This window comes from Hydractinia symbiolongicarpus, chromosome 8, assembly GCF_029227915.1.
Source record: "Hydractinia symbiolongicarpus strain clone_291-10 chromosome 8, HSymV2.1, whole genome shotgun sequence".
NCBI lineage: Eukaryota > Metazoa > Cnidaria > Hydrozoa > Anthoathecata > Hydractiniidae > Hydractinia > Hydractinia symbiolongicarpus.
The window spans coordinates 13,341,294-13,368,571 of NC_079882.1; the positions used below are offsets into that span (position 1 = coordinate 13,341,294).

General features: G+C 34.8%; 1 protein-coding gene across 2 annotated transcripts in view; it reads left to right on the forward strand.

Moving 5' to 3' along the window:
• The window catches only part of LOC130654382 (bridge-like lipid transfer protein family member 1), a 112,657-nt gene that overhangs the window by 75,624 nt on the left and 9,755 nt on the right, over window positions 1–27,278 (forward strand). For both annotated transcript variants that reach the window (XM_057456946.1, XM_057456947.1), the window contains 15 exons: window positions 14,197–14,314; window positions 16,521–16,588; window positions 22,087–22,167; window positions 22,459–22,546; window positions 22,692–22,765; window positions 22,924–23,055; window positions 23,129–23,171; window positions 23,389–23,565; window positions 23,866–23,928; window positions 24,103–24,427; window positions 24,519–25,142; window positions 25,239–26,224; window positions 26,324–26,566; window positions 26,775–26,912; window positions 27,053–27,164. In XM_057456946.1, coding sequence (XP_057312929.1) covers window positions 14,197–14,314; window positions 16,521–16,588; window positions 22,087–22,167; window positions 22,459–22,546; window positions 22,692–22,765; window positions 22,924–23,055; window positions 23,129–23,171; window positions 23,389–23,565; window positions 23,866–23,928; window positions 24,103–24,427; window positions 24,519–25,142; window positions 25,239–26,224; window positions 26,324–26,566; window positions 26,775–26,912; window positions 27,053–27,164 — 3,272 coding nt within the window. The remainder of the gene's footprint in view (window positions 1–14,196; window positions 14,315–16,520; window positions 16,589–22,086; window positions 22,168–22,458; window positions 22,547–22,691; window positions 22,766–22,923; window positions 23,056–23,128; window positions 23,172–23,388; window positions 23,566–23,865; window positions 23,929–24,102; window positions 24,428–24,518; window positions 25,143–25,238; window positions 26,225–26,323; window positions 26,567–26,774; window positions 26,913–27,052; window positions 27,165–27,278) is intronic.

Consider the following 27,278-nt stretch of genomic DNA (forward strand, 5'->3'; position numbering starts at 1 on the left):
TAGCTACCTACCATGTCCCATACTAATTATTTTGAAAGAATCTTGCTAGCTAGCTAATGTTATATGCTTTTCCTTTTTGTTTTTATTCAGGTCTGGCTAAAACGTTTTAATTCTCTCTTATTGTTGCCTACCTATGTTAAAGGTAGCTACTGTTATGATTACATAGCTAATGGGAAAGTACCCTGCAATTGATCCACTTGATTAGGGAGGTAAACAAGTTTTGATGAAGGCAGCAATACCCAATACATATGTAACTGTGACCCAGGTTTGGGAAACTTACTCAATTTGGTCCCAATTGGTCCCTGCATTAAGAAAATAACTGGCGACATCACCTCATTTCCAAGTTATAAAGCAATAAAAAAAAGAACTGTCAGGATGTCAGCCAGGACCCATCAATACAAAGAAATAATGTATAGAATCATTCAGGCCTATCAATAAGAAAATAACACCAGAGCAATAAATCGCTCCCCCAAGGTTACAATAATTTAAACTGGGCGAGCAATCTGAATAAATAGAATAAGATTATAAACGCACATTTTATCACAAAGTCTTTTTTATTTATTTTATTTATCTTTTTTTATATATTTTTTGTTCTTTTTGACTGTAAATAATAAGAAAAAGAACATTGATTTCCATGTGAGATGAATTGATATTGCTCAGCCAGAAAAAATTTTTTTGGAATCGGGGGAGCAATTAATGGCTCAGCTAGTTTCTCATTTCCCAGAATTGGGTGAACCGTTGTGTGAGCAAGAGCAATTCCCTCCCCCCTTATTGATAGGCCTGATCATATGTATTGGACGAATACCTAAGGACATAACACTAGTCTAATATAAAAGCTAATTTTATCCCTGTATCTGTGACTTGTGCAAAGAGGTTGTTAGTCTGATTTCTTTAACAAAAAATTGGCTATACTTGAGTACACTGGCTTGACCTAAATAACGTAACTGCTATTCGCGAAGCCATAGCATTGCACCTGCAACTTTAAGTCCACATGTCATGGATGAAAAAACCGACACCATCTCATGGGTGTGTGAATAGGGATCACCTAGGACAAAAAATGGTTGAACTCCTTATAAAAGCGTCAAAAAATCACTTCAGGTATTGGAAGGTAAATAAATGTTGTTTGTTGTTTTTATTAGTTTTTTAAAATAAATAATCTGTTGTGTATATAAAAAGAACAGAATTTTTGATGATCAAATTTTTATTCACAAATTTTATTTTAAGTTTTTTTTATAAAACCAACTTCTGTGTAGGAGAGTCAGTTTAAAAACGTTTTTTGATGGCTGTGAAGAAAGTTATAGTGTGAGTGATAAAATTTATGACAAAAAGTTATATTTTAAAAAAAAGAACATTTAGACAAAATTAGAATTAATAAAAAACAATCAAATTTGTTTTAGAAATACATTACTCCTTATTAAGATAAGGAGTAATGACTTTGACTTATAAGTCAAAAATCAGTGTTTTGTAAACGGGACATGAAACATAAGGAAGGGGTCGATTTTATACATTTTCCTTATTAAGATAATGGAAAAGTCAGAGACCTTATGAAGCCTTTTGCAAATGTAGCGTTGTAACTTTGCAACCGGCTAGGATAGCCGCAACTACTGTATGTCCCTTTTGTAGCTTATCACCGCCGTATAAACCGAAAGTTGTTTTTGTTTTATGATTTTGAACTACCCTCGCTAACACACTACAATGGTTGTGATAAAAGTGAAAATATCTAGCTAGCAAGCCACAGATTTCTCTGAAATTTCTAATGCTTCTTACTTTGAGAACTTATCTAGGTACACTTTAAGTGTATTATGATGACATAGCTATTTAAAAGTATCGGTAAACAGGTTTATTAATGGCACTATAATGTGCTGAATATGTCTGGCTTAACAGTCAGTATTTTTATTTCAAACTACACTGTGGATTGACAAATATTCAGTGTCGGGTGATAAATACCAAGGTTAGCTACCAAATATTAAACAATAACGGAGAAAAAAAACCCATAACAACTTTCACGTCCAAACTCCTTCTCATTCTCAAGTTATTGCATTTTTGATTTTCACAAATAGGGGACGATTAACCCAATTTTTGCGAGTGCCACATTTTTGAAATACGCAGTTATATTAAATACCTGCAGATATTAAATAGCTTACTGCTATGATACATCACAGTAGGACTTAATATTAGTATAAGGCAATAAACTTATCAGAATTATACAAAATAATTTCAAATTTATAGTTCTTGTGGCAATTTTGATTTTGGTGGATTAAAAAAACGTACTCTCTATTAAAGGTAAAAGTCATTACTTCTATAAAAATTAATATAATGACTTAAAACTTGGTAAAGTATGGTTTTATAACACTTTGATGAAATGAAGCTGAAAAATTTTTTGAACTCTCATCATAGTTCCTAAGTTTCTAAATTTAAGCATTTCCAGTAGATGACGGGGATGGTTCAATAAACAATTTTGGGGTTCAAGTGTAAACCTCCCGCTTCTCTAGAGATTCTCTGACATCCCCGGCTTTACTACCTAAACTCGTGTACCATATTTTCCGGTATATAACCCGCGGGTTATAAGTTGATTTTTACGACTTCCATCGTTGGCGTGGGTTATATTGTGGTGCGGGTTATGTGATAAGTTTTATATTTTCCGTCATTTATTGTGAAATTTAAAGTTTATACATTCAATGAAGAAAGTAGTACCCACGGGATAAAATGCGTACATTAATATAACTGCATGCGCGATTCTATATCTACGTAATCTTACTTCAACTAAGTGATTTAATTTTTTTTACACAGTGAAATTGCTTTCTTTAACTTTCTATTGCCTGCCATTGTTATTATTACGAGCTCTCTCTGAAACACAATTCTGGAGATCATTTTTCTTTTGTGTTGAATGTAATTCTAATCTATTTATATCTTTGCAATCACATGGAGCACATTGAAAGGATTTGTTTCTGGTAATAGAGCAATATAGCAGGTATCATTTTCAGGTTCAATTGACACGTATTTCACAACCTGGTGCCCAGGACTTAATTATTAATTCCTGTTAAAAATTTTGAAAAATGTTAAAATTAAAGTATAGATAATAATTTTCTTTTTTTATCTTTGCTACCTTCGAGCAACAGGTGGCCACTAAAAATATGAAAAATAAATATAAAATTCAGTTAATTAGACACACGCAACTATCTCCTCCTTATTGCCGCCATTCATTTTATCATGCACACTGTGATTGCTGAGATAAAAATAGATAACAAAATTCTATAAACATTAGAAAAGAATGTTCCGTACATCGCTGTTACATAAGTAATATTTATAGGGCATAATTATTATGTTGTTTATTTTTATGCCAAAAAAACTTAAATATACATAAAAAAACAGAGATTTTACTTTAGTTTTATAACCTGATAGAATGGTTTTTTATTTGTTTGTTTGTTCAATCGCAGGAAGAGTTTTTATTGGCTGAAATTAATGTTTACAAATTAAAAGAAAACAGCATTGTCCAATTTGGTACTGCCGGCATTAACAGAAGATCGACTTGTCAAATTAATTTTAATTCATTATTATTTCGCTAATCGGAGACAAGGAAGTTAAGAATAAGACAGTCGCTAGTTCAGCCACTTGGTTCTCATTTTTGGGGTTCACAAGTTTAAACATCCCCACTTGTCTCCAGCATGAAAAAACAGAACGCACGCACATGATTATAAAATGATTAGGAATTTTTTCTTAACATGATGCGGGTTATGCAAAGGTGCGGGTTAGTAAAACACATTGATTGAAATTTTATGCGGGTCATACGAAGGTGCGGGCTATCTGGTAGTATCTAGTTCATAAGTCCCTAAAAAAGCTGAACTGCGGGTTATACGATGTGTGGGTTATATACCGGAAAATGCGGTATATGTTTTGTGTAAAAACCCCGCTTCTCTAGAGATCCCCCGACACACCATCTGCGCATGTGCAAAAAATCTAACAAATACAATGGCATCCAACAGAATCTGATAAATCCTACAGAATCGTATAAACTACGACGACAGCATCTAACAGAATCTGACAGTATCTGACGACATCATGCACAAGTGGAGTAAAGTTTTTTTTAAATGTTTTGTTCATTTTAAAAAAAAATTTTTTTTCTAAAATCTGTATATAATAAAGGAAACATGAGTTGGTTGATAAATGTTCTGAATTGTTTCAAAACCCAAGAGATGTGTAATATTGCTGTTATGGATAATCCCCTGGTGCTCAAGTATATTCCGGAATATCTCAAGACCTGGGAAATGTGTAGTAATGCTGTTATGGAGGATTCCTGGTTGATCGAGTACGTCCCAGATCATCTCATGACATGTGCACCAGAGCCGTTATGGATAATCCCCTGGCGCTCACGTATGTTCTGGATCGATTCAGCACTCAGGAAATGTGCACCAGAGCAGTCGAGGATAAGCCACTGGCACTCGTGTGTGTTCCAGATCGATTCAAGACCCAAGACAGTGTAATAAAGCAGTTAAATATGAGCCCCATATACTCCATTATGTTCCGGAGTGGATCCCAGACTGGTTTGTTACGGAAGATATGTGTAGGAAGGTTGTGGTTGAATCTGAATCTCAATGTCTATCGGCAGCAGAAAGCAGAGAAGAGTAGAATTTAGAAAGAGCTGCTTCTTTGATAATGGGATTGGTGTATCTCAGAGGATGATCAGCAAGTGATTTCAAAATTATGTGAATAAAGGTGATTGAATCAGGGAAATACCCCAATTCAAAAATTGATAAATAAATTTGTATATATTAAATGAATGCCAAAATTATTAAAGATATGGTGGAATTATTTTTTAGTAGTGTTGTTGTCTGTGTTGGGCTCTATATGCCAATTATGATCGCGGGCCTCGTAATAGAAAAAGAAGAAAAAAAGGCCGAGGTTGGTGAAGAAGAGAAGATTGATAAAACGATGAAAGAACAAGCAATGATTGTGAATTTCTACTTGATGAGTATGATAGGTGCAAATGTGGGAGGAAACTTGTGGTGAAAGGTAAAATTTTATGTTGGCCTTGTTATCATGAATACACCATATCCAATAGTGGGAGTTGTAGATGTTTGGGCAAAAAATAAAAATTTATTGATAATTTTTTTAATATAAATAAAAGAGCATGTTGAAATGTGGAGACAAAATTGTTAAATCAAAAACATTTTAGAGTAATTTAACACCACTAAATATCGAAGATGTTAAAATTGAAAACCTAGTCCTAAGTGATTCTATACCTGCAAACAAAGGCAAGGATGAAAGATTCGTGATTGGATATAACCAAGACGAGTTATCACCGTTATTGATAAAAAACCCTAAAAATATCTACTCCCAGGGAGTCTCTCAATACAGCGAGACTTCCGCGTTCAGTATGTCGTTTGATCTTGGTGACTATCCTGAGTGGTTAGAAAAATATGATGAGATAATGAAAAAAGTGGAGGATTTGGAAGGGCATGGTTTCACCAATATAAGTGTAAAGAAAGACCGGGATAGAAACCCTAAACGGAAGTAGTGGGACGGTAAAATTAGAACTAACTTTTATAAAAAAAGATACCACAAGAATCTTGTGAATGTACGGCAATAATCAAAATAGGAAGCATCTATCGACAGGGCCGCAACTATTACGTGCAAGCCTGCTTGGAAAAGTGTAAATATAAGGAGGTTGAAAGGTATGGCGCTCGATGACGATAGTTTTACTGAGTAATTATATAGTTGATAACAACTATATGAAAATAAATGAAAGCACTTCGAAAAGAAGCCAAATTAATGAAAATTCCTACTTATTCTACACTGAATAAGGAAGATCTTGTTGAAGCAATCCGGATGGTCCTTATTGCAAACCTTGCGTTGAAATCGCATACAAGAAAAATCTGTCCACCAACTTACTAAAAAATTGCGACATATAGTACATAATGAAGACTTACTGATCGATGTTGATAGTTGTGAAGTGGTAGGATACGAGGTTGACTATGGCAAATAATGATATGTAATGGTTATACTATCACAAATATTTTGGTTAAATTTTTTGCCTGGTCAGCATGAACTCGAGTCTATCTGTCGACCCTTTCAATGGAAAGTAGATTGGAGTCTCGAAATCGAAGTGAGCATATCTCCCCAATTATCAAACTCTTTGGTGGGCAGTAAAGCAAGAATTTTTGTTTTTTTACCATTAAACAAGCATCATCCTCATCTAACTGAGGGCATATAAGACTTAATATCTGATAAACATTGGTCATATAGTATACATCATAGTCGCCTTTAGTATAATTCTTACCATCAATGAGTTTTTGAAGTGATGGATTAATAACAACTTTAAATCCATCATTTCCATGAAGTCGGCAGTCCCCATTATTCAATACAAATATCTCTACCTTTCCATTAACCTGTTTGCTGATAATAGCTGACAGATCCTCGATTTTGTACAAACCTTTCATGATCCTGATCAGGTTAACCAGCTGATTAGATTCTGCCTTCCGGATCGTGAAATCATTATCATTACAAAGATTAAACCAGGCGCCTCGAATGCTGATTGATTTTAGAGCACTGCCCGAGGTCATCGTCAAAAATCTGTCGCTATCTGTGATATACAATTGTTCCATGTTTCATGAATATTTACTTGTATAACCCCAAAGCAAAATACAAATCAAACAGGGGAGAATGGCCTCTGGGTATCACGAATCTTGAGCATCAGGATCTGTATGTTTCAACAGAATCGCATATCCCTGTAGTATTCCCAGAGTTTAACAAGTATCCCATCAAAGTTCCAACGACTTACCTTACCGATCCCGTTCGAGTTGGCTGGGATGGGCAAGCATTGGATTACTGGAACATCCAGGTTAATTTTGCAGTTCATTGCTCAACGACAGCATTAGGCATATCTGCTAAATATATGACAGGATCTTCACCCATAGTCAACTTTATCTTTAAATTTCATGTATATCACATGCATCGTATATTAGGAAGAATGAAAGTGCCCATGCCTTTTAAAGATGGGTTTAGTCAATATCCTTATTCAATATCTGGATTCTCTTAAGTATGTCGTGAATACGATGCAAATCCCCAGGGTCTTTATAAATTTAAAGCAGTAGGTGCTTCACTAACCAATGGTGAATGGTGACCCCAAGTTGATGGGGATTACACAAAGTTTATCATGCCAACAAGCCAGGGTCTTACATCAGAAGGTTTGACAAAATTATCTGAAAGTGTTCGGATATATGTGGTCTTGATACTTGGATCACAGACGGAAGCAAAATCATTCTTGCTAGGGTCTGGTGCAGTTAACTATACAGCAAGACAAATTCTACTACAAAAATTTGAAAGTGTGGTACTGCGGGGAGAGAATGTAGGAAAAGGCGTAACACAATTCCAAATGGTGCTCCAATATGCTAGAACCCCAGTCAATTTTACTGTTATGCCCAGCGTTTATATGTTGCTATCAGACAAGGGTATAATAACAATGTCTTGGTTGTACCAACAGTTAACGTTGAATTTCAAGTTGACCTGAATAAGGTGAAGAAGCCTGTTGAGACCTCAAGCAAACAGGCGAGCCACATGATCCCTAAGCACGAGGCAATACTTCCTAAACACGAGGCAATACTCCCTAAGCACAAGACAAGTTTTCCTAAGCACGAGCTACTAGAAGCTATTATCGATCGTGGCGATATAGTACTCCCGCATACTTTCATCAAGATCCTTCAAATCCTGCTACAAGAACACCGATAGTTGCCATTTATTTTGAGACGTAACAGTTGCTTTTTGAGATGTTCTCTGATGCCCACATAGGTTGGGTATTGGTATAGTGGAGCCTTCTCGCTACTTCCATGATTGATGGAGCCTGTCCATTTTCTCGGTACTTGAGAGATATTTTATGGTCAATATGCCACTTACCGTAATTTTCCCAAGACATGCTTCCCGTGAATTGTGTTTCAATATGAGCTCAAAACTTGCTCATGTCACATCCCAGATATTCTGCAGAAGACAACAGAAGCGAGATGTCCAGCAGGGTTGCAAATGGGACACTTAGATCTCTCCCCCTGATAATCGCAGATGCTTCCACCTCCGCATTCCCTGCAGTATAATCTTTGCTTATTATGAGGGTATATTTGACTTCCACCACAGGGTTTACATAGAGATCTCTCTTTTTGATGCTCGCAAATACTATCTTATTCTTTGCAATTGCTTATTGTGAGGGCACCTGGTGCATTCTCTTAACGCTTTGGCTCCGTTCAGACATTTGATGCAACATTTTATCCGTTGTCCATTACGTTTGTTTACCCTGAAGTTGTCTAAAGATGAAGGTTGTTTACATGTTATGCATTTCTTGGTCTCTTCCATGTTGTTTTGTGTTTGCCTACATGACAAACACAAATTTCGCTAAGCAAGTCTATTTATTTAGGGGGCATTATGAAACGTTTATACCATCCTTGTTTTATAGTCTAGTCATCAAACAATATCGCCCCTGTCATATATCCACCAAGCTTCAGACCGTCTTCCAGATCCATCTTGGCTGCTGGTCTAGAAAATCCTAGCATCTTTTTTGCCCCTAGTGCTAGCAGTATAGTGTACGATACTAAGCGGGCAGATTCCCATAGAGAATCCACAATTTACTCTTTACTCATTTATTATAGTTTTAAACGCATTTTAAAATTGTCTATTTTTTGAGGTTGAACTTTTTTTCAACAGGATACGGCTGCTCTTATGATTTTCCAGGTTGCTGCTGTTGTTTAAAAAATTTATACCAAACACCAACGCCTACTATAACAATTACCGTTACTGCTGTTGCTCCTAACATAGCTTTAGAACTTAGTGAGGTACTTGCTGATGTACTTGTTGAGGTACTACCCTCAGGTACTTGACCACTTTCCCTCTTGTTCTTATGCAAATTCTCCTTGTTCTTCTTATTCCATTCGACAAGTTTCTTACCGGCGGCAACGCAACCTTCATTTTTCTTCTTCGTAATAACTTGTTTTGGGTCCTGTTTTTCCTCACTCATTTATTAAATGGTCTTAATTCAAAATATCAGTTTCATTATTTTTTCTAGTTTGTCTCTCTTTAGCAATTTGATCGAAGGTTTCCCAATCAAGTTGGTAAAAATTGTACAAAATAATGACACAGGCGCGAGATATAATCCACACTTCTCATACAAATGTGAACCTAAAATCTCCATAGATGTATGACCATTAGTATCCGGCGCTAAATTCCCAATAGTTTCAGATGCTGAGTTTTTTATTAAATAACTGGAATTTAATTCATTCATCATATTTTCAAAATTATCAACGCCGGAAATTTTTGATAACATATCTTTATTATTGACCCTATTATTAATTACATTATCAGACACCCTATTTAATCTCTCAACAGTCCATGGTGTTTTACTAGGTATCTTTGAGAGGTTGTCACGCAGATACCCACGCTTATCCTGTTCTGTTTTTTGTGTGTCAATATCATTAAGAAAAACATTAAGCTCCGTCTTCTTTTTTATTATAGCTGAAAATTTATAAAATAAATAAAAAATTATTAAATACGGTAAAATTATTGCAATACATAAGATATACATTCATGTTTTATTTTGAAGAAAAGATACCAAAACTCCCTTAGGAGAACCCTCTGGGTTTTTTATTCTTGTTTGTTGTTGCTGTTGTTGTTATTGTTTGAAACCCAAAGGGTTTTTTTTTTAATGTCTGTGCTGTACTCCGTTTTAACGAACCCACCTTTTTTTTAGTGAGACCTTGTGGTACCAGGTAAGCCTGGTACCACAATTCTACTATAATTCGAATTTCGTATATACTCTTGCACTATCACCTTGAGTATTGCATGTGTGGCAAATCACGCATCTCATTTGTACATCATGCAGAAAACCCTTGATTATTCAGAAACGTTGTACACATTTTTGAATAGATGAGGCAAATTAGTATGATCTTGTTTTTACCGCTTCATACTGATGAGGAGTGACTTGAGGCTGTGCTTGGTAGTGTAGAAAATTACAACTGCAAAGGTACCGTATGCACAAAATCCTCTAGGACGCGACGTTTGTCGAAGAATGCTGAGAACCCTAGCTTACTTTGCTCATAGGTGATCATCCCCTGGTTGTGTACCTGTAAACCTGTATTTTCAGTGTCTATATATTCTTTCAACGCGTTCATATATCGTTCCCACGCCATCTTGTTTTTCATTTTTGACATCCCTTTGCATAAAAACTTGGTGCCCTCTTTCCCTTCGATGAAATAATATTTTGCTGTGATAGCAATTATTCTTGTGTCAATAAACTCAGGTTTTAACAGACCTCCTGTCCTCTTTGAACAATCGTCCGTCACAAGCCAGTTTGCCACCTCTTTGTCGTATTCCTCGAGCAACTCAGTACGTACGACATCCCGCAACTCAGTACGTAAGACATCTCGCAACTTTTCTCCAGAGATAGCAAAATATGTGCTGTCTGTACCCATGTAGATATACTCAAAATCTCAATGATCTACATACCTGTGCAGGAAATTGTAGTAGAATTCAGCGTACGAAACTTGACTAGCTGATACACTGCAATCCCGCATTGGTAGGCTCTGTCAATGCTGCACTTGTGAACATTGTATTTACATGCCTTGCTAGATCTTCAATCATTTTACCATAAAAGGAGTTTCCTTTAAGTTTTGATGTCTCACCCGAAATCTTTTTATCTGGATATTTATCCGCTTCCCTATGAGCAACCGCAATCTCTTCAGGAAACCAAGCTTGCATTCGAGAGACTTGAACCATAACTTTAAGCTCATCCATGGCGCAAGAAAGTTTTTGATGTCCTGAAATTTAAACTTAGATGTTGTCACAAACATATAATTGTTATCTTTCTTGGCTACTTTTATTTTTTCGCTTTCATCTTTCGCAATTTGCTCAACAAAGTTGCGCTTGATCATATTTAAATCATACTTTCCACTGTTGAACCCAATCCCAGCTATCTGGTTTACCCATTCGTTCCACGCATCATGGGTGTTTTTGGGAAGCATGTCGAAGTCTGTAGGTTTCGGGTACATCATTTCCACTTCGGTGACGATAAAAGCGTGTCTCCTTTCTAGCTCCTCCACAAAAAGTTTCAATAAAATTTTAGGATCTTCATTTTCTACGAACGTTGGGTTGTCATTTTAACTATCGTGAATACCGAAACTTACCGGTATATTCCTCGAAAGGTATGTCAAATCAGATGTTTGCTGGTAATTAAAAGAAGACGAGAAGGCCTCGAAATCAAACAAGATATAATGAGGATACCGGATGAATTTTTTGTTGAAATGTCGGTTGATCTTGGGGGCATTTTCACATTCCCACACTGTGATGAGGTTGTACCCCTGTTCTTGTATCATATTTTCCTTCTTCATTGTTTGTTCATTGCGGTATGTATGAGGTTCGGGCTGACAGGGGCATCCAGGCTAGTAACATCTGTGGTACTCGTAGACGGTCTTCGTTATAGGCTCATAACCGTCTACTTCCCAATCCTTCACTTTTTCATCACGTATCACACGTTCACCACCATGACCACATAGAGCATGATGTATATGTCTTCCTGTTTCCCTCGCCACGTGTTCTAACCATTTAGATGCATCATAGCTATAACCTTCACCATAAAATACCTTCTCCGACCTGCTCGGCATATGTTTCACTTTTTCACTTTTTCAGATGATCCTTGTCTTGACCCCTTTGCATTCATCTTTCTTATGCCACGTGAGATGGCAGGCTTGTGTGAAAAGTTGACCGCATACCTCGCACTCCAACGTTTTTGTCAACACCTTGATATCTTTGATGTAGAAGCAATGGCCTTCCAACATTCCAATAGTGATGTCATCTAACCCTTTCTTATACTGCTTCTGACCATAGACGAGTCGCCATGGTGCTTTCTCGTTGTTTGTCGTGCTAATGCAAGAGTGTCCTTTGTTAGGCGTTCTGTTCGACGTTCTACGTTAGCCATATTTAGTACCTCTAAACATCTCCAGAAGCATAGATTGTCTGTTTTACCATCCATAGCGAAGATACATCTCTTCTTTCGCAGCCAGTCTGGAAGGGGTCTGCATCCTAACAGAGGCTCACGTGTGCTTATGATCTTAATCTACACATGATTGAAGATGATTTTCCCTTCATATGCTCCTGGGGTCTCGATAGTTCTGACTGGTGGTAAATATGCCTTACTCAAAAATAACCATCCTCCATATCCAGACGCTTCATCTCACATTCCTCTATGAAACCTTCGATCCCTGCGATGCTTGATAGCAACTTGGAGCTCTTAGTTTTGTGATATAGAAATACACCACCTCTACCTTGGTTAATATCATAGCTGAAACTATAAACAACATTTACTTGCATGTCTATATGAGATGTGATTTTATCCATGATAGCACGCATGAGTGGTTCGTTCAGATTCTTGTTGATTTTCCAAGTTTTGACTCGAGTTCCATCTTCCAACATATCCATGTCGTGTTTGTCAAATATGTGTTGGATATCTTCGGTGTTTGCAGTCTTTTCCTGTGGAAACGGATGATTGATGTCTTCAACTCCAGTGTAGTTTTCTTGGTTGTCTTCGGGATCATGATGGTGTTCCTGTGCTTCAGCTTCGATTTCATCATGTAGTGTTGGGTTAATTCGTTTTTTTATTCCGTCCTTTATTTTGTTCTAATAATCAGTAACAGTATCCCGTCAGTGGCTGCTACTGGTGCTGATACAGCGTTGTATATTGCGCTGATTGCATTTCTAAAAAAACTCATTTTGTCTCTTTATTATATACACATTTTATTTATCAATAAATTTTTAGATGGACAGAAAATTTTCAATTATGGGAATTTCCGTTACTGCACTTGCGCATGATGTCGTCAGATACTGTCAGATTCTGTTGGATGCCATTGTCTGATTTTATACGATTCTGTAGGAGTTATCAGTTTCTGTCAGATGCCGTTGTATTTGTTAGATTTTTTGCACATGCGTAGATGGGGTGTAGGGGGATCTCTAGAGAAGTGGGGAGTTTACACAAAATATATACACAATTTTACATGATAAAGCGGGGTGTCGGAGGATCTCTAGAGAAGCGAGGGGGTTTACGCCTGAACCCCAACCCATTTTTGCAAGCATATCAATATTGACAAAAAGCAAGTCTATTGAAATAAGTCAGATAGGGTCTAAATAAAACATTTTGTAGGTTTGAGACCAAACATTTTATCCAGTCTAGAGAAATGACATTTTCCATTGCAATTAATCATGCCCCACTAGTTAAAGCCTTTAAAAAAAATCCATGTGAATTGTGGGAAATTCTATGGAAATTTTTTTTCACTACTTGCAAATCATGTTGGTTCTTAGACAAACAAGGAGCATTGTAATATAGATAATAAATGTTCCTTGCCTGTGTCCGTCTGTCAATTTTGCTAAGGAAATGTTATTACATGTCATTTGCTGAAGGGTAATTTAGACCCTATCACATGTAATCACATCAGTAAATGAAACTGACGCCAATACCTTGCCTCTATTTGAGTAACTATGGACCATTGCGTCATCAAAAATTTTAAACAACAGTACCTCCTAAAACGTTCCTCGAAAGAAAATAATCCTATGCATTATTTTAATCAGCGCTTCATGGCCTATGCAGTAGAAGTATTGGCTAAATTAATATCTAACAAGGAAACCCCTTGCAGTTTCTAACACCTGTTCCAAATAGATTCTGGATAGCTTGAAAAAGGTAAATATAAGGCAAATGTTTTTCAGTTTTTTAATCCAAATTTACTATTTTGTTGACTAAACCAATGCACTTCTTCCCTCTCCGTGAATATATGAATGTAAAAAGAAAAGTCAATTATCTATGGACTGCTGATGTTATTATAAATATTTAAGTCAATTCTCTTCTCCTTTGTTTGTCTTTCTAACTAAATTTTTTTAGCAATAATAATTATGCGACTTGTTGTAAAATTCCATATGTAAAATAAGAAAGAATAACTTTTTTTAATACATGCAAAATTTTAATTTTTCCTAAGTAGAGAATTTTTGATTGAATTGATCATGTTAACAGATAAAATAACAGTCAATCACTATGCAATCTAAGACATGATCTGTTAGATTTCTCAAACAGAATGATCCTCATTGATCTCGCAAGTAAGAATGGCATAAAATAAATATAATTTTAATTGCTAGCTTTGTCAAGTCGAACATCATTGTTTATGTCTTGTATGTTATTTACAGAATATTCAAGTAACAGCTTCTACACCTTCAAGCATTGCAGTTAAATTGGAAACAGGAGAAATATCGTTGGTGTTGTCTAATAAGAATCCTGCATCTTCAGTTTTGAAATCACCAGACTGTAAGTAGGAGTATAAAATTTCAGCTTATTTAATTTACAAATCATACTGCATCTATTTATTAATAACTGTATTCTGTATGTTTAAAATGGTTGCGTGCAGCTTTACATATTTCATCTATTGGCTATAATATTTTAAACTTTTGTTTTTATTTGGTAATTCGCATATAGTTTTACAAAAGACTTGAAGCCTGTGTTAAATTCTTTACAAAAGTCATGGGTAATTAACTTTTATTGTCTCCTCGATGCAGTTTCTTTGTCCGTGTACATGATGATATGTACACGGACAAAGTGATTTTAACACTCATCCTGTGTAGAGTCTGGATACAAATATTAGTAAGTTTTCTTCTAATATTGAAATTTAAATTCGCTTTTTTGAGTCTCATTAAAAATTTTCAATGAAACGTTTGTGGATGATTAGAAGCAACTAGTCGGTGGCCCGTGGAAAAATGCATGGGAATGCACGTTCTTTTTATACCGTAATTTGTGCGTCTTACTACTTGCGGTACTATTTTGCGCTACAGACAGACGCATACGGATATTATAATATAGATTTTTTTGCTGGGTACATGTGGTACATATTTAATTGGGATGAGAAGAAAATCATTGACAGAGAATCCAGAACAACGGCCAAGAAGATTAAAGAAACCATCAACAGTGTAGCACGTATCAAACACATAAACAGCATCTCATATCAACTTCCTGAGATTTGGTTACCAGCCCTACAGAAGAAGTAGTTACCTATATCTAGGTCCGAAAATGTTAATTACCGTAATTAACTGTAATTATCAGCTCGTTTCTGGTTGGTCAATTTTTATGAATTTCGATCCTCTGCAATGATGCTCAGCATCATTTTACTTAGCCCGATGATGGGAGAAGGATCTCCCGAAACGTCGCCTACTAAACTATCATGTTCAAGAAATGATAAACTTTCCACAGTAATATGAATACTGAACAGACAAACCGAAATAATATCTTCAATAATACTAATTTTGTTAACAAACTTGTTGGGGCGGTTAAGTAGCGTAAGGTGTTTACATGCAGCTTATATTCATACATTCATATCAGAGTATATAAAGGGGCGGTGGCAGTTCTCCTGATAAGTGTTAAAGATTGCAAAGAGTGTTAAAAATTCTCTGTTGCTATTGCGTATTTTGTATTGGCGCTCCATCACAAAACTGGAATTGGCTAAAATTATTTGCATTGTCATAATATGGAACAATTTAAAATTTTGACCTGTGACCTGTAGAATACACCAGCCGCCCCTCTAGAGGTAAAAAAGGCTGAGTCGAGCATGGATTATGACGTCAATGATTCTTAAAGTATTTTTTGTAACTCACGCTATATCAGTGGCATTATTACTCATCGTAAATGTAATTGTCAAGTTAACTTTGTCGGACTTAAAGATTACCACCCAAATTTAAAATTACCAGTTGAAAAAAATATGGCACCTTCATAGATAGAGCACTGTGAATTAGATTGAATTTTAATCAAAAGGGTTTCACACGTAAATGATAAAGGTAGAACAGCTTATCCACCACTGTACATTCAGTGCCATAAGCCAGTTTGACTTAAAAAAAAGAAAAAAATGTTCATTTTTGATCTGTTTTTGTTGGTTGAATTTACCTATTGTAAACAAAATTATCATTTTCTAAAAACATTTCTTAACAATCTCAATATTTTTACTAGATCACAGTTTCTCAATAAGTGGTTAAGCAGCGCTCGTTCTGCAATTATACAGTCTAGATTAATTTAAAAGAATCAAATATATTTTTCCATTCTATTAACTTTTGTTTTAAATTACAACTCGTTAATTTTGCAATATCTATCTACTATTAAAGTGCTAGTTATTTGTTTATTTTATTTGTAAAAATAATGTGGGAACATCAAGCACAGGTTCACAAGTCGGAGAGTACAAAATTTTTCCCCCATTTTTTTTTCACCACATACCCCAATAAACGTTCGGCACTTAATCACCACACCAAGTATAATAAGATACAAGATAATTCAGGTAAAAATTTAAATCTGCGTCTTGGAATTAGGCCATTTGAGACATTTCAGTCAGTCAGTCAGTATCCAGTCAGTCTCAGTTAATTACGAGTTTAACAATACCCATTGCATTGTTATCCAATTTTAAAACATTGGGCTGATAAAAAAGGCTATTTTCAACTGTTGTCAGATTAATGTTTCACACTTACTTTTAAACTAGATAAAGCTACAAACACGTATGGTAAAGCTCAAGTCGAAGTACATGTATCAATTGGACAGTTTAACAAGGTATCTTTTTATTCTAACTAGACATCTTTCTGATACTCAATACTTAATGTTTGATTTTCATTTTTTGTGTTTTGAGAATTTTTTAATATACGAAAATCATGTATAATACTTGCACATTTTATTCATAGCTAGGCTCCCATATTTTTGTTGTTGTTGTCTCGCACAAGGTCTTCAAATCCGACCCTATATTGAGCCAGTCTCTTTAGCGTCATTTTGTTATGCGAGAGTCAGGTCTAAAAAGACTCCCGTAATAAAGTTATACATGTCTAAATTTTTATTATTTTTATTTATGCTCAAAACAAATACATGATTAACACACTTGTAAAATAAGATATTCTAAACAAAGTTTACTTTTAAAAAAATCCAACACAAGCCTTTAAATGAAGAAATAGTACCCACGTGATAAAAGCATACATCAACAGAATTTCATCCTTCGATTTAATTTACCTCTCAATTATGATTCCCACACCCCTTTTATAACACAATTCTCGAATGCTATTATAATCTATGTATATCTTTGCAACCACATTGAGCACATTGATATGGTCTCTTTCTGGCAATAGAGCTGTATTGTTGGTATCATGTCTATGTCGTATTGACATGTATTTTACAAATTTGATAGTAATATCCTTCCTCTTTCCTTTTTGTATCTTCTCTACTTTTAAGCAACGGGTGACAACTCGAAATATTAAAAAAACAACAATTAAAAAGGCACATGGAGCTGTCTTCTCCGTTATTGCAGCTAATTATGCACACTGATTGCTAAGATAAAAATGGATCATAAAATTATCAAATCATTGTTGCTGAAAAAGTAACTGACACAATTTAACATAACTCGTTATGCATAATTTTGCAGTGCAGCAACATGAACAAATATGTGCTTGCTCAACACAAAGAATGAACAAATACTTGGTCAATGACAGAAACAATTTTTTATGTCATGTCTTACTAGTATGAAGACTAATTTTCAACTGACTGCAAAAAATGCCAAAAAAAACATGATTTATATGTATTTTCCTTGAGACATGACTAAGGCCATTACCATTTTTTAAAGAACAAAACATGATTTTTATGTATGTCCCTTGAGACATGCCTAAGGCCATTACCATTTTGTAAAGAACAAAGGTAATAACATTAAACATGCCTCAATGCATAACAGTCCCTGAAGAACACAACTAAATATAATAGAAATCAAAAACCTTTATACACATAAAGACTCAGTACACTCATAAACATTAAAACAGATACATAAACAAAGACTTTACACATAAAAACCAAAAACACTAAAACTAAGACTGTTTCAATCAGTAGAAAAGAATCTTCCATACATTGAGACATGGTTGTTCCTTTTAACTATTATTTTCTTGTATATATTGTAAAAGTTGGAAAACCGGATTTACGAGTATTTTTTTTATCGTAGCTTGTAACTATGCAAATAAATATATTTTATTTCAATTATATTTTTATATTTCAAACTCATCAGCTCTGTATAAACATTTAAGTTTTAAAAGGTTCCGTAATTAAGATTTAAGAATCTATCCCAGTTCTTATTAAAACGGCCGGTCTTTTTCTTGCCCTTTTTCTTCAAGTTTTCATTTCCAGTTATGCTTTTTAACGAAGCGGATTTTGTTTAACTAAACCGAGCTCCAGGGATTCCTTGGAAAGACCGGGTTCAAGCACGCCATATTGGTTATACTCCAGCTTGTTCAAGTTTTTTGAAGCGTAAATTTTTGGTTGGGTTAGTATAATTATTTAAGTGCTCAAATTTAAGTTTTATCAATGTTTAAGATATTCTCATAATTATGTATAGTTTTCCAAGCGGCTGACTTATACCCCTTTTTTTGCCAGGGGTCTGGTCTTCTGAATTTCGTTGTTTTTCAAGTGGGGCACAAGGTCTTTTCCTTCCTGTCAGTTTGCCCCAAACTGACCAAAGGAATACTTAAAACAACATATCAAATGAAAATAAATATTTAAGCTATATAACCGAAACTAAAATAAGAATTGTTGAAAAACTATTTAGCAAGCTAGCAATAGCTATTTTACATTGTTTACCATAGTTTTTTCAGCAAGTTTCTGTCAGCATAGGCTACAGTATATATAGCTACATATTTTTCAGTACACCAGTATAGGTTAAAGTATATAGTTAGCTGCCCGCGTTTTAAAATTTAGTAGGATCCAACTTCATGGTCAAATCTATGGTATCTTAGTGTATAAATCTTAAACCAATGGCGCCGATATAAAAAACATACGGATATAAATTATAAATGTTCAGTGTATTGTTAAAGGTTTATTTTTCACAGATTATTTTTGAACATTTGAGAAGACCTTGATACTAATATAATTTAAAAAATTATAAGATTCATAAATAGGATTGGATCCTTTTCTTACGCCTGGTCGTTGCGATCGCCTGCATAAGCAGAGGACCGGCCTTTAAAGTCGATTTCCCACTTTTCGTGCTGTGCGTAATGAAGTGCTATCGTCTGTAATAATATGAGAAATATTTTCTAAACTTTGTATTTGTATGACCTCATTTTCAAGAACCAAACTATTTGGGAGCTCACTTGCGCTTAAGTACTGGTTTGTGTATCCTAGGTTTGTGTACCACTTTGTTCTTTCGGAGAGGATATGATCAAGATCACCTTGATTCCAAAAAGAAACTTTTTAAGAGCCGACTAAACGATCGCAAGCAGGGAATTACACATCATTGTGTACCAATAAAAGTTCCAAGCCTAACATCCCCTTGATGAAAAGATCCCTGTACCGACTTTAGAATAGTGAAAGGCCCTGGATTAGTTTCAACGTCACCAGAAATTAAAAGTACTATACGGCGACAGTTTTTATATGTGGGGTTCACAATAGTGGTGGTAACGTGTGATCGAGAAGAAAAACTCTTAAAAGCTAAAGAAACCTCTGTCATTTTGTTTTGAAGCAGGCTCAAAAAATTGAGTAATTTCACCAATAAGTTCACTAATAAGTTCACCGATAAGTTTACTATTAAGTTCACCAATAATTTCACTATCAAGTTCACCAATAATTTTATTATTAAGTTCGCCGATAAGTAAATTCAAGTTCAAGGTTCAGTAAGTTCAATTAATTCTGTCTGTCGAGTTTCTTCTCTTTTATACTCTACCAAGTGACGGTAGCTGAACCTAAAAAAAAGAAAAAAAAATTCATTGTAATTTTTTTTTTTAATAGCACGGTATAAAATTAACAAACTTATGTCTGCTAGGATACCAACACCTTACAAACAGTTTTTACCTCCCACTCTTAAATAAATTATAACATGAAAATCGTTTATAAAATACTAGCTGTTAACCTGTTGTAATCCACAGGTTTGCCAGATTAACTGGTTGTATATGTATCTCTATCTTCCATCCGGCGATTCTAAAGATTCCGCCCCGCGTGGCGATGGCGGAAATCAAAAAGCCTAACAGGTCCTGGGGACAAGGTTGACAAATTTTCAGAAAAAGCCCGGCAAAATTTGATTATTGTTTTGTCTCGTTTATTTTGATCTATCTTTGCAAACAATCAAAACTATTATTGGGAGAAAGAGTTGTCATATACTAAATTCATCCAATGGATAGCGTTTGTTTGTTTGTTTGTAGCGCCATTGTTTCAATTATTGGAGAACTTCGTCCCTGGACATTTGTATTTCAGCTGCATGCACAAAAAATGGCTGCTGCAGCTCATGTTGAGAGTGTCTTGAAGTCAACGCTCACACGTTAGTGCGGAAATTTTATAAACGACCGATAGCAATATATATGGACCGATATGTATACTAACGGAGCACTGGGTGAGAATTCAGAGTGCTCAGAGTATTGGACGAAGTTTCAACCAAACAACACGTTTAGATGACGTGACGTGGCCTATTTGTGGTTGTGGTTGTAGCGGCCTAGGGTGGTGCATGGCCCCTCCAAAACTTTTGTTGCCCATGGTTAAGATTTGAAATAGTTAAATCTAGGAGGTCAAAATCTCACAATGACCACTTGACTATCATAGGTCGTATTTCAGTAATGACTACCTGAACCTAGATGTTGCATGTTGTCAAAATTGTGGCAAACAAGGAGGTGGATCGACTTTACATTGGAAAATGCGTTTAGCCAATTACAAATTTCATATAGGGAGAGGACTTGAGAGCTGCAGAATACTGCGTCATTTTGTTAAAGATTGTCCTGAGGAAACCTTAACAGAGTTAGTAAACAATACAGTATTAATGTGTAAAAGTGACATAGATTCGCTATCGTTACGGGAAGAGAATACTGGATTTTAACACTAGTTTCTCAACACAAGGGTCTAAATGGCTCACATGATTGTTATAGAAATAAAAGTATTGAGAGGGAAAATGTTTTCGAATGATTCTTGTAATTAATATTTCTTTTAACGTAATATAATGTTCCGCAATGCGCTCAGTAATTGTTCTGTTTTTAGATTATGCATTTAATATGTAAACGTTTTTAGGAATAATTAATTGCCTTGGTTACTAATTGTTTTCTGTTAGGCCATTAGTACGGGTAAATTTGAATGCAAATTTAGGTGAAACCCTCACTCCAAAAATTACTTAAATAAAACATGCAAAAGTCTGTAGTTACCTCGTCCAGGTAAACTGTAACCAAGTGTTTTATTTTTTTGGTCAAGCGCTTTTGTGATTTTATAGAAAAAATAATGGTATAACTTTTGTCTCAACAAAAACAACATGTCGTTTTATTGCCTAACTAAAACAGTCACCCAGTATTTTTATTATGTCTAAAAATTTCTTGCAAAAGTTTTGAAATTTATCTTAACTGGTTTTAACACAGGTACAACATGTCAATACCTAAATTACTTAGACATGGTGAAACACACAGGTTATCCAGGCTGTACCTACCTTAGGCAAAGTTTAAAGTTTAGAAGGCATAAACCCAGGGAACCCAAGGTATAAAATGATATTGGCTTTATATTATAGAGCTTAAAAAGTTAGTTCACAAGTCTTCTTAAATTTTTTAAAAAGCTCTTTTCGTTCTCAAGATGTTTCGCATTTAAAAAATTTCAAATTTAATTATGCTGCATAAATTATGTCATATTTAAGTAATAGCAAATTTTGACATTTTCTGTCATCAGTAATTTTAGAGCTGTTGATACATTCAAACTATCAATGCATAGATATTTTAAAGGTCAATTGAATAACATATAATTTTTCGCTGAAATGACACTCGTTTGCTTGTCCCAGACCTATACAAACCTTAGTTCATTTATCCATGCGGAAAAAGTTTTGGCAATATTTAGGCAAAAACCACCACAAGACACCATTTTGATTTTAAAACTGGATAGGAGTTGATCATTATGAATTTATCTGAATTTGGCCGTCACTATTTCGGATGTCTATAGCACAACTGTTTCTCACACACAGATAATGATGTTATTTTTGTTGTTGTTGTTGTTTTTGTATCTTTGGTTCTTTGCCTAGCCTGTAGATTAATTGTTCATATATTATGCATAAGGCATCTTTTATATGTTTTTAGGTCAATTTTGTTAAAAAAGATCAAGATTACGACGTCTTTGCTCGTTTCAGTACGTTATTAGAAGTAAATAACACATTGCAGGTGATTATCAATTTTGGATCAAAATAGTAACTATAACCACATGATGTAATTTTTTTTAACTAACCAGATAATTTTCCTCAAAAGGTCCTTTATATATTATTTTAATGCTATTCATACGGGTTGTGTTTAGTGGGTTTTAACAGTAGGCAATCTTTTAAACTGTTTTATCAGGATTGTTTAACCCAAACTTAATTTCCAATGAGACACAACCAGTGAAACATCAATATCTTCCACCTGTTCACTGAAATGTTATAATATTTTCATGCATTCAGTTATTTTGTTTTATCTTAGGAAAAACCAAAGCGAAGTGATCGAGAAGCCATTGTAATAGCCCTGGATAACCCCCATTTTTTTTTTATGCCTGCTGCTGTTGATAAAGGTAGACTTTATTGATCTAGTTTTTTTTACAAAACTATTGCTTTTAACTTACCTAAACTCATTATCAAACATAACATTGACGTTACGTTATGATATTGTAGTCTTACTAATCAATTAGTTGCAGTTTGCTAATATTTTATGCACAGGTGTTCTGGTATATTTACATTACAAGAATGCTTATAATTACTGGATGGGGCAAAGAACTATGTTAACAAATGAGGTTTGCTGATTTCTATGACTTCGTTTTTTAACACATGGTTTCTTGCATTTTTTAATTACATTTACTCACATTTTTTGTGAAATTGATATTTACACTAAAATCACTTCTACAATGCAATTGTTACGGTTAAAGAAAGTGTGTACTTTTATTTTTTATAGTTTCCTGCTGTTGCTGAGCACATCTTGAATAGACTTTCACAGCAACCAGTCAGAGAAAAGCTTTTCAGCTATCTGTTTTTACAAGTGAATATTCGTAATTTAGGAGTTTGTCTTCCATTAAAGGAGAAAGTGGTAAGTTTGCTGATGGCCCATGCTTGTTATATTATGACAAAAATCTCATTTAAACCACCTTTTATTATTTCAGCCTTCATGCTTGTCAACTAATTTAGCTACACCTGTCTTGCTAGGTAAAGTATTTTGAGAACTATTTAATATAGCCACGTTCTCCTTGAAGCGTAGCCCCTTTAAATACGAAGTTCTCTTGGTTCATAAAAAATAACCTTTTTTCTGCATGATGACTGCATATTGAAAGCAATTCTACTTGTTTAAAATAAAAGAAACATCTCCTTAGGCATCTATTATAGCTTCACTTTTACCAAAGCAGTCTTGCGTATTGTTGTTTAGATAGTGACCCGGGATCAGCTTTGCTTGTATCTGTTGAAGAATCTTCAATAACAGGGTGTAGTAGTGGCTCCTTTGTTAGTACTGGTTTGTTTCGAAAATTCTGCTTACGATTTGTTGATAACTTCGATCATACCTATAATAACTGGCAGATAGATGAGAGTGATATTATGAATACGTGTAAGTATCTAGACGTATTTATTTAAAACAAAAATAACGCTAATCTCTTTCAAATCCCTAACTAATGTGTATTCTTTGATCAGCAAGCAAGTTTGGGCTATCCAATGGTATTTCCCACCACTGCTTTGAATGCTACCACAGTTTTGCTTTTGAACATAGCCCTTAAAATTAACAATCTTGGTTTAATTCTGTATTCCTTGTTGCTTTAACTCTAAAAGTTTTAGGCAATGACTTTAATATAGTTGTTCGACAGATCTTTATTTGCCTAGTTTTCTTATTGTTTATTTTATTAACTTCAAGATACTATACCAGAAGGAAGTTATGACTTATGCTCACGAACGATATCATCAGATCCACAATTAGGTACTTTCTTATATTTTTCTTTGTTTTAATGAAAATCAATAACTGTGGGCTGTGGATAGATGTCATTGAACTTTTAGACATGGATTGCTCCTTGGGAGAAATTTGCTGTCTATTTAATAGAAAGTAGTGACACAATACACAAGCACTAAAGGTCTGTTTCTCCAATTTGTTTAGAGTTGAATCAACCTGGCAAATGGATAATGACGCTTTTTTGGAAAATGTGTGGCATTAACATTCATTTGGACTCCAACATTGGCAAGAAGTTAAATCTGTTGACAAATACGTTGACAGCTATTACAGGTGATTCAGACGTCGCTGATCTGTCATCAGTTGCTGAAGCTAAAGATGTTGGAGAAGAAAACAAGATTCGCATACCTAATTATATCTCTGATGATGGGTACGATGTGGTGGATGCTCCTACTCACACAACATTGCAGGACGAAGATGAATCCCTTGAGAGACAGTTGTGGTTGCAAACTAGAATAGTAAATCAGTTTAGGTAAATACTTTAAGTTTTGTTTTTCTTATACTCCTAGATGTTCCTTGAGCTTTTTAGCTACTTTTTTCTTTTTTTTTCTTTTTTTTTATAGAAGAAACGATGCTCATCCAGATGTAATCAGTCGTGAGGTAAAACAGTTACAAGAAATAGAAGCTGCTTTATCAAAGGAGTTTTTTAAAGATGTAAAGAGCAGATTCAAAAGGTCAAAAAAGCGTTCGACCCTATCTACTAGTAGAAAATCTTTCATTGATAAAAAGAAGACACTGTCTTACCTTTACCCAGCTTCGAAGTCGGAGCTTCATGCACTAAATTCTTCATTGAGTCACTCTTATCAACCAATTGAGCTTAAAAATTCAAACAATTACGCAAAAGATGAAATTGACGCATCGTCAATGCATGAAACTTTCACATTTGATACCGTCAGTCCAGAATTAACAGTATTTCAAAACCAAATGAGCCATGAATCATATACAGATGAATTCACCGATATAAAGACTGTATCTTCTGATGAAAATGAAAAAGGAGTGAATCGTGTGACATTTTCGAAAAGCACGTTTAATGTTTGTCCAAGTTCTGAAACAACTAAATCAATTTTATCGGTTAGTAATAATACTGCGTTGGATTTTGAACTGAATGTCGTCATGGACATTGAAAGTGGCAAATGCACTTTTCATACTGAGAGCAGCAATGTTAAAGATGTTAATATTGCAAATAGGTAACTATTTTTGCATTGTATTTCTTGACAAAATTGAATTGGGTCTGATTCCATGAAATTTTTGAATCAAAAGTTGCATTTAAAACATTTTTATAGGGATGAATTTTCCAAAAAGATGTCAGGTCAAGAAGAGTCTATAAGTAGTCGAGCATTCCAAAGACCGCTCCGAACCATGTGGTCAGTAGGTCAAGTATCTTCAAATCAATCCACAATTTCCGAGAAACCTCTCATTCTAATCCCTGGTGTTAATGTGCGACTACGTTACTTATCAAAAAATGTTGTTGGGGAAATTAGGCATGGTTCAACTGATTTTGAATCTGCTGACGTCTCATCTCAATATAATGGTTCTGTTGTCTGTGAGCACCAGTTCAACAAAACAGCCAATTTGAATGCATTTGTTTCCATCCAATCTCTTCCAAAGGAGATGATAGTTCGACCTTCTTTACTTGATTTTCTTGACAAAGCCTTAGAACCTATTATCAGAACAGATGCGGATGAAGTAAGAACTTTGGAATCTGAGTCATTAGGTGGTACTACCTCTTTTCTGTCTTCTTCTGGTAACGACTATTACTCATTTCCGGTTAATGTTGTAGTCCTGATACGTGTGGAACCATCAGATTTAAGATTTAGCTGCCTGCCTCTGTCAAGAGTTGAGTTTCTTTTGAGAGTCCCATCTCTTGATTTTGTCGTAACGTCAAGCCCTTCCCCTGTTGCTTCTAAAGTTATCTCACCGAAAAAGAAAACCTTTAGTTCAAGAAGGAGTAACTCTTCACAAGCGTCCATGAGTGATGTTGATATGTCGTCTGGCTTCAGTTTTACGTTATGTTTGTCACGCTTTTCATTTTGTATTTTTCATCCATATGGAAAACAGTTCAGCAGCGCAACTGATCGAGAAAATTCTTCAATGCTTGGTGCCAAAAGAAAGGAGTTCAAACCAACAGGCCAACCGATATCTGGAAGAAAAGATTCTCTTAGTCTTAATGTAGAGTTTATCAAGTTTAATTTGTTTCGAAAAACGATTCGAATCCCCAAAGGAGATTCAGATAACTCAACTGATTTTCATACAAGCGTAAAAATATCAGGTGTGTCAAGTTTTCCTTTTTCTTATATTAAAAAAAAATTGTTTATCTTATGAGTAGAGATTGTAGCTATAGTATGCTTTTCGTGATTTTTTTCAATAGCTCTTTGTGATATCGGCTCAGCTGCGTTTAATTATGATATGCGCAGATTAAACGAAATTCTTGATGTTCCTAAAGCTTGGTATAAACGCGGTTTGATGCAAAGAATATTTCTGGGTAAAGATGGAACCTACGCTACCCAACAAAGTACCCGTCAAGCGTGCAAAATAAGGACCTCACGTAATTTACCAGCATCGTCCGATGCATCGAAACCTGACCCATTAGTAATTCCAAAGGAAACAAGCGGTATGGCCACGCCTCCAATATCAGCTTTTTTGTCAGTTAAAAAAACTTCAGGTTTAAAGTTCTTAAGTTTAAAAAGCGATAATTTTATGATTTTTTTTCTGACTTGAAATATAACGAAAAATACCTTGCGGTGTAAATTAGACTACGAGTCTAATTCTGCCTTTTATTTTGACAAATTAATAAAATAAATTGCTGGTTTTACTTTTAGGAAGTCATAGAAGATCTGTTAGCACAGGCACATCGTTTTTTAACAATTTGATGAGAACACCATTTACTGCAACACCAAGAAGCAAAATTTTTCCTACATTTAGGAATGAAGAACATGATTCAGTAAAACTTAAGTTAGGTTGGTTCAAATAACACCTTTAATACTATTTCTTTCCTCATTCCATTTATTTTGTTGCATATAATTTTTCTAAACTCTCTAATTTCTTCCAATACCGAGAAAAAAATACACAGTTTCATTCTAACGATGATTTATTGAAGGACAATCGGATTTCACTTTTACCAATGAATGGCAAACAAAAATAGCGGTTGGCTTTAAAATCTCCCGAATCGACGTCTCTACTAACATGGGAAATGTGATGGGACAAGTCATGTAAGCTTACGATATGATAACTTCTACGCTATTACTTAATTTGATCCAAAAGATACACTGGCTCTTTTTTAATTTAACGATTGAATGGCTGTGACAGCTTTTAGTTCGAAGTTT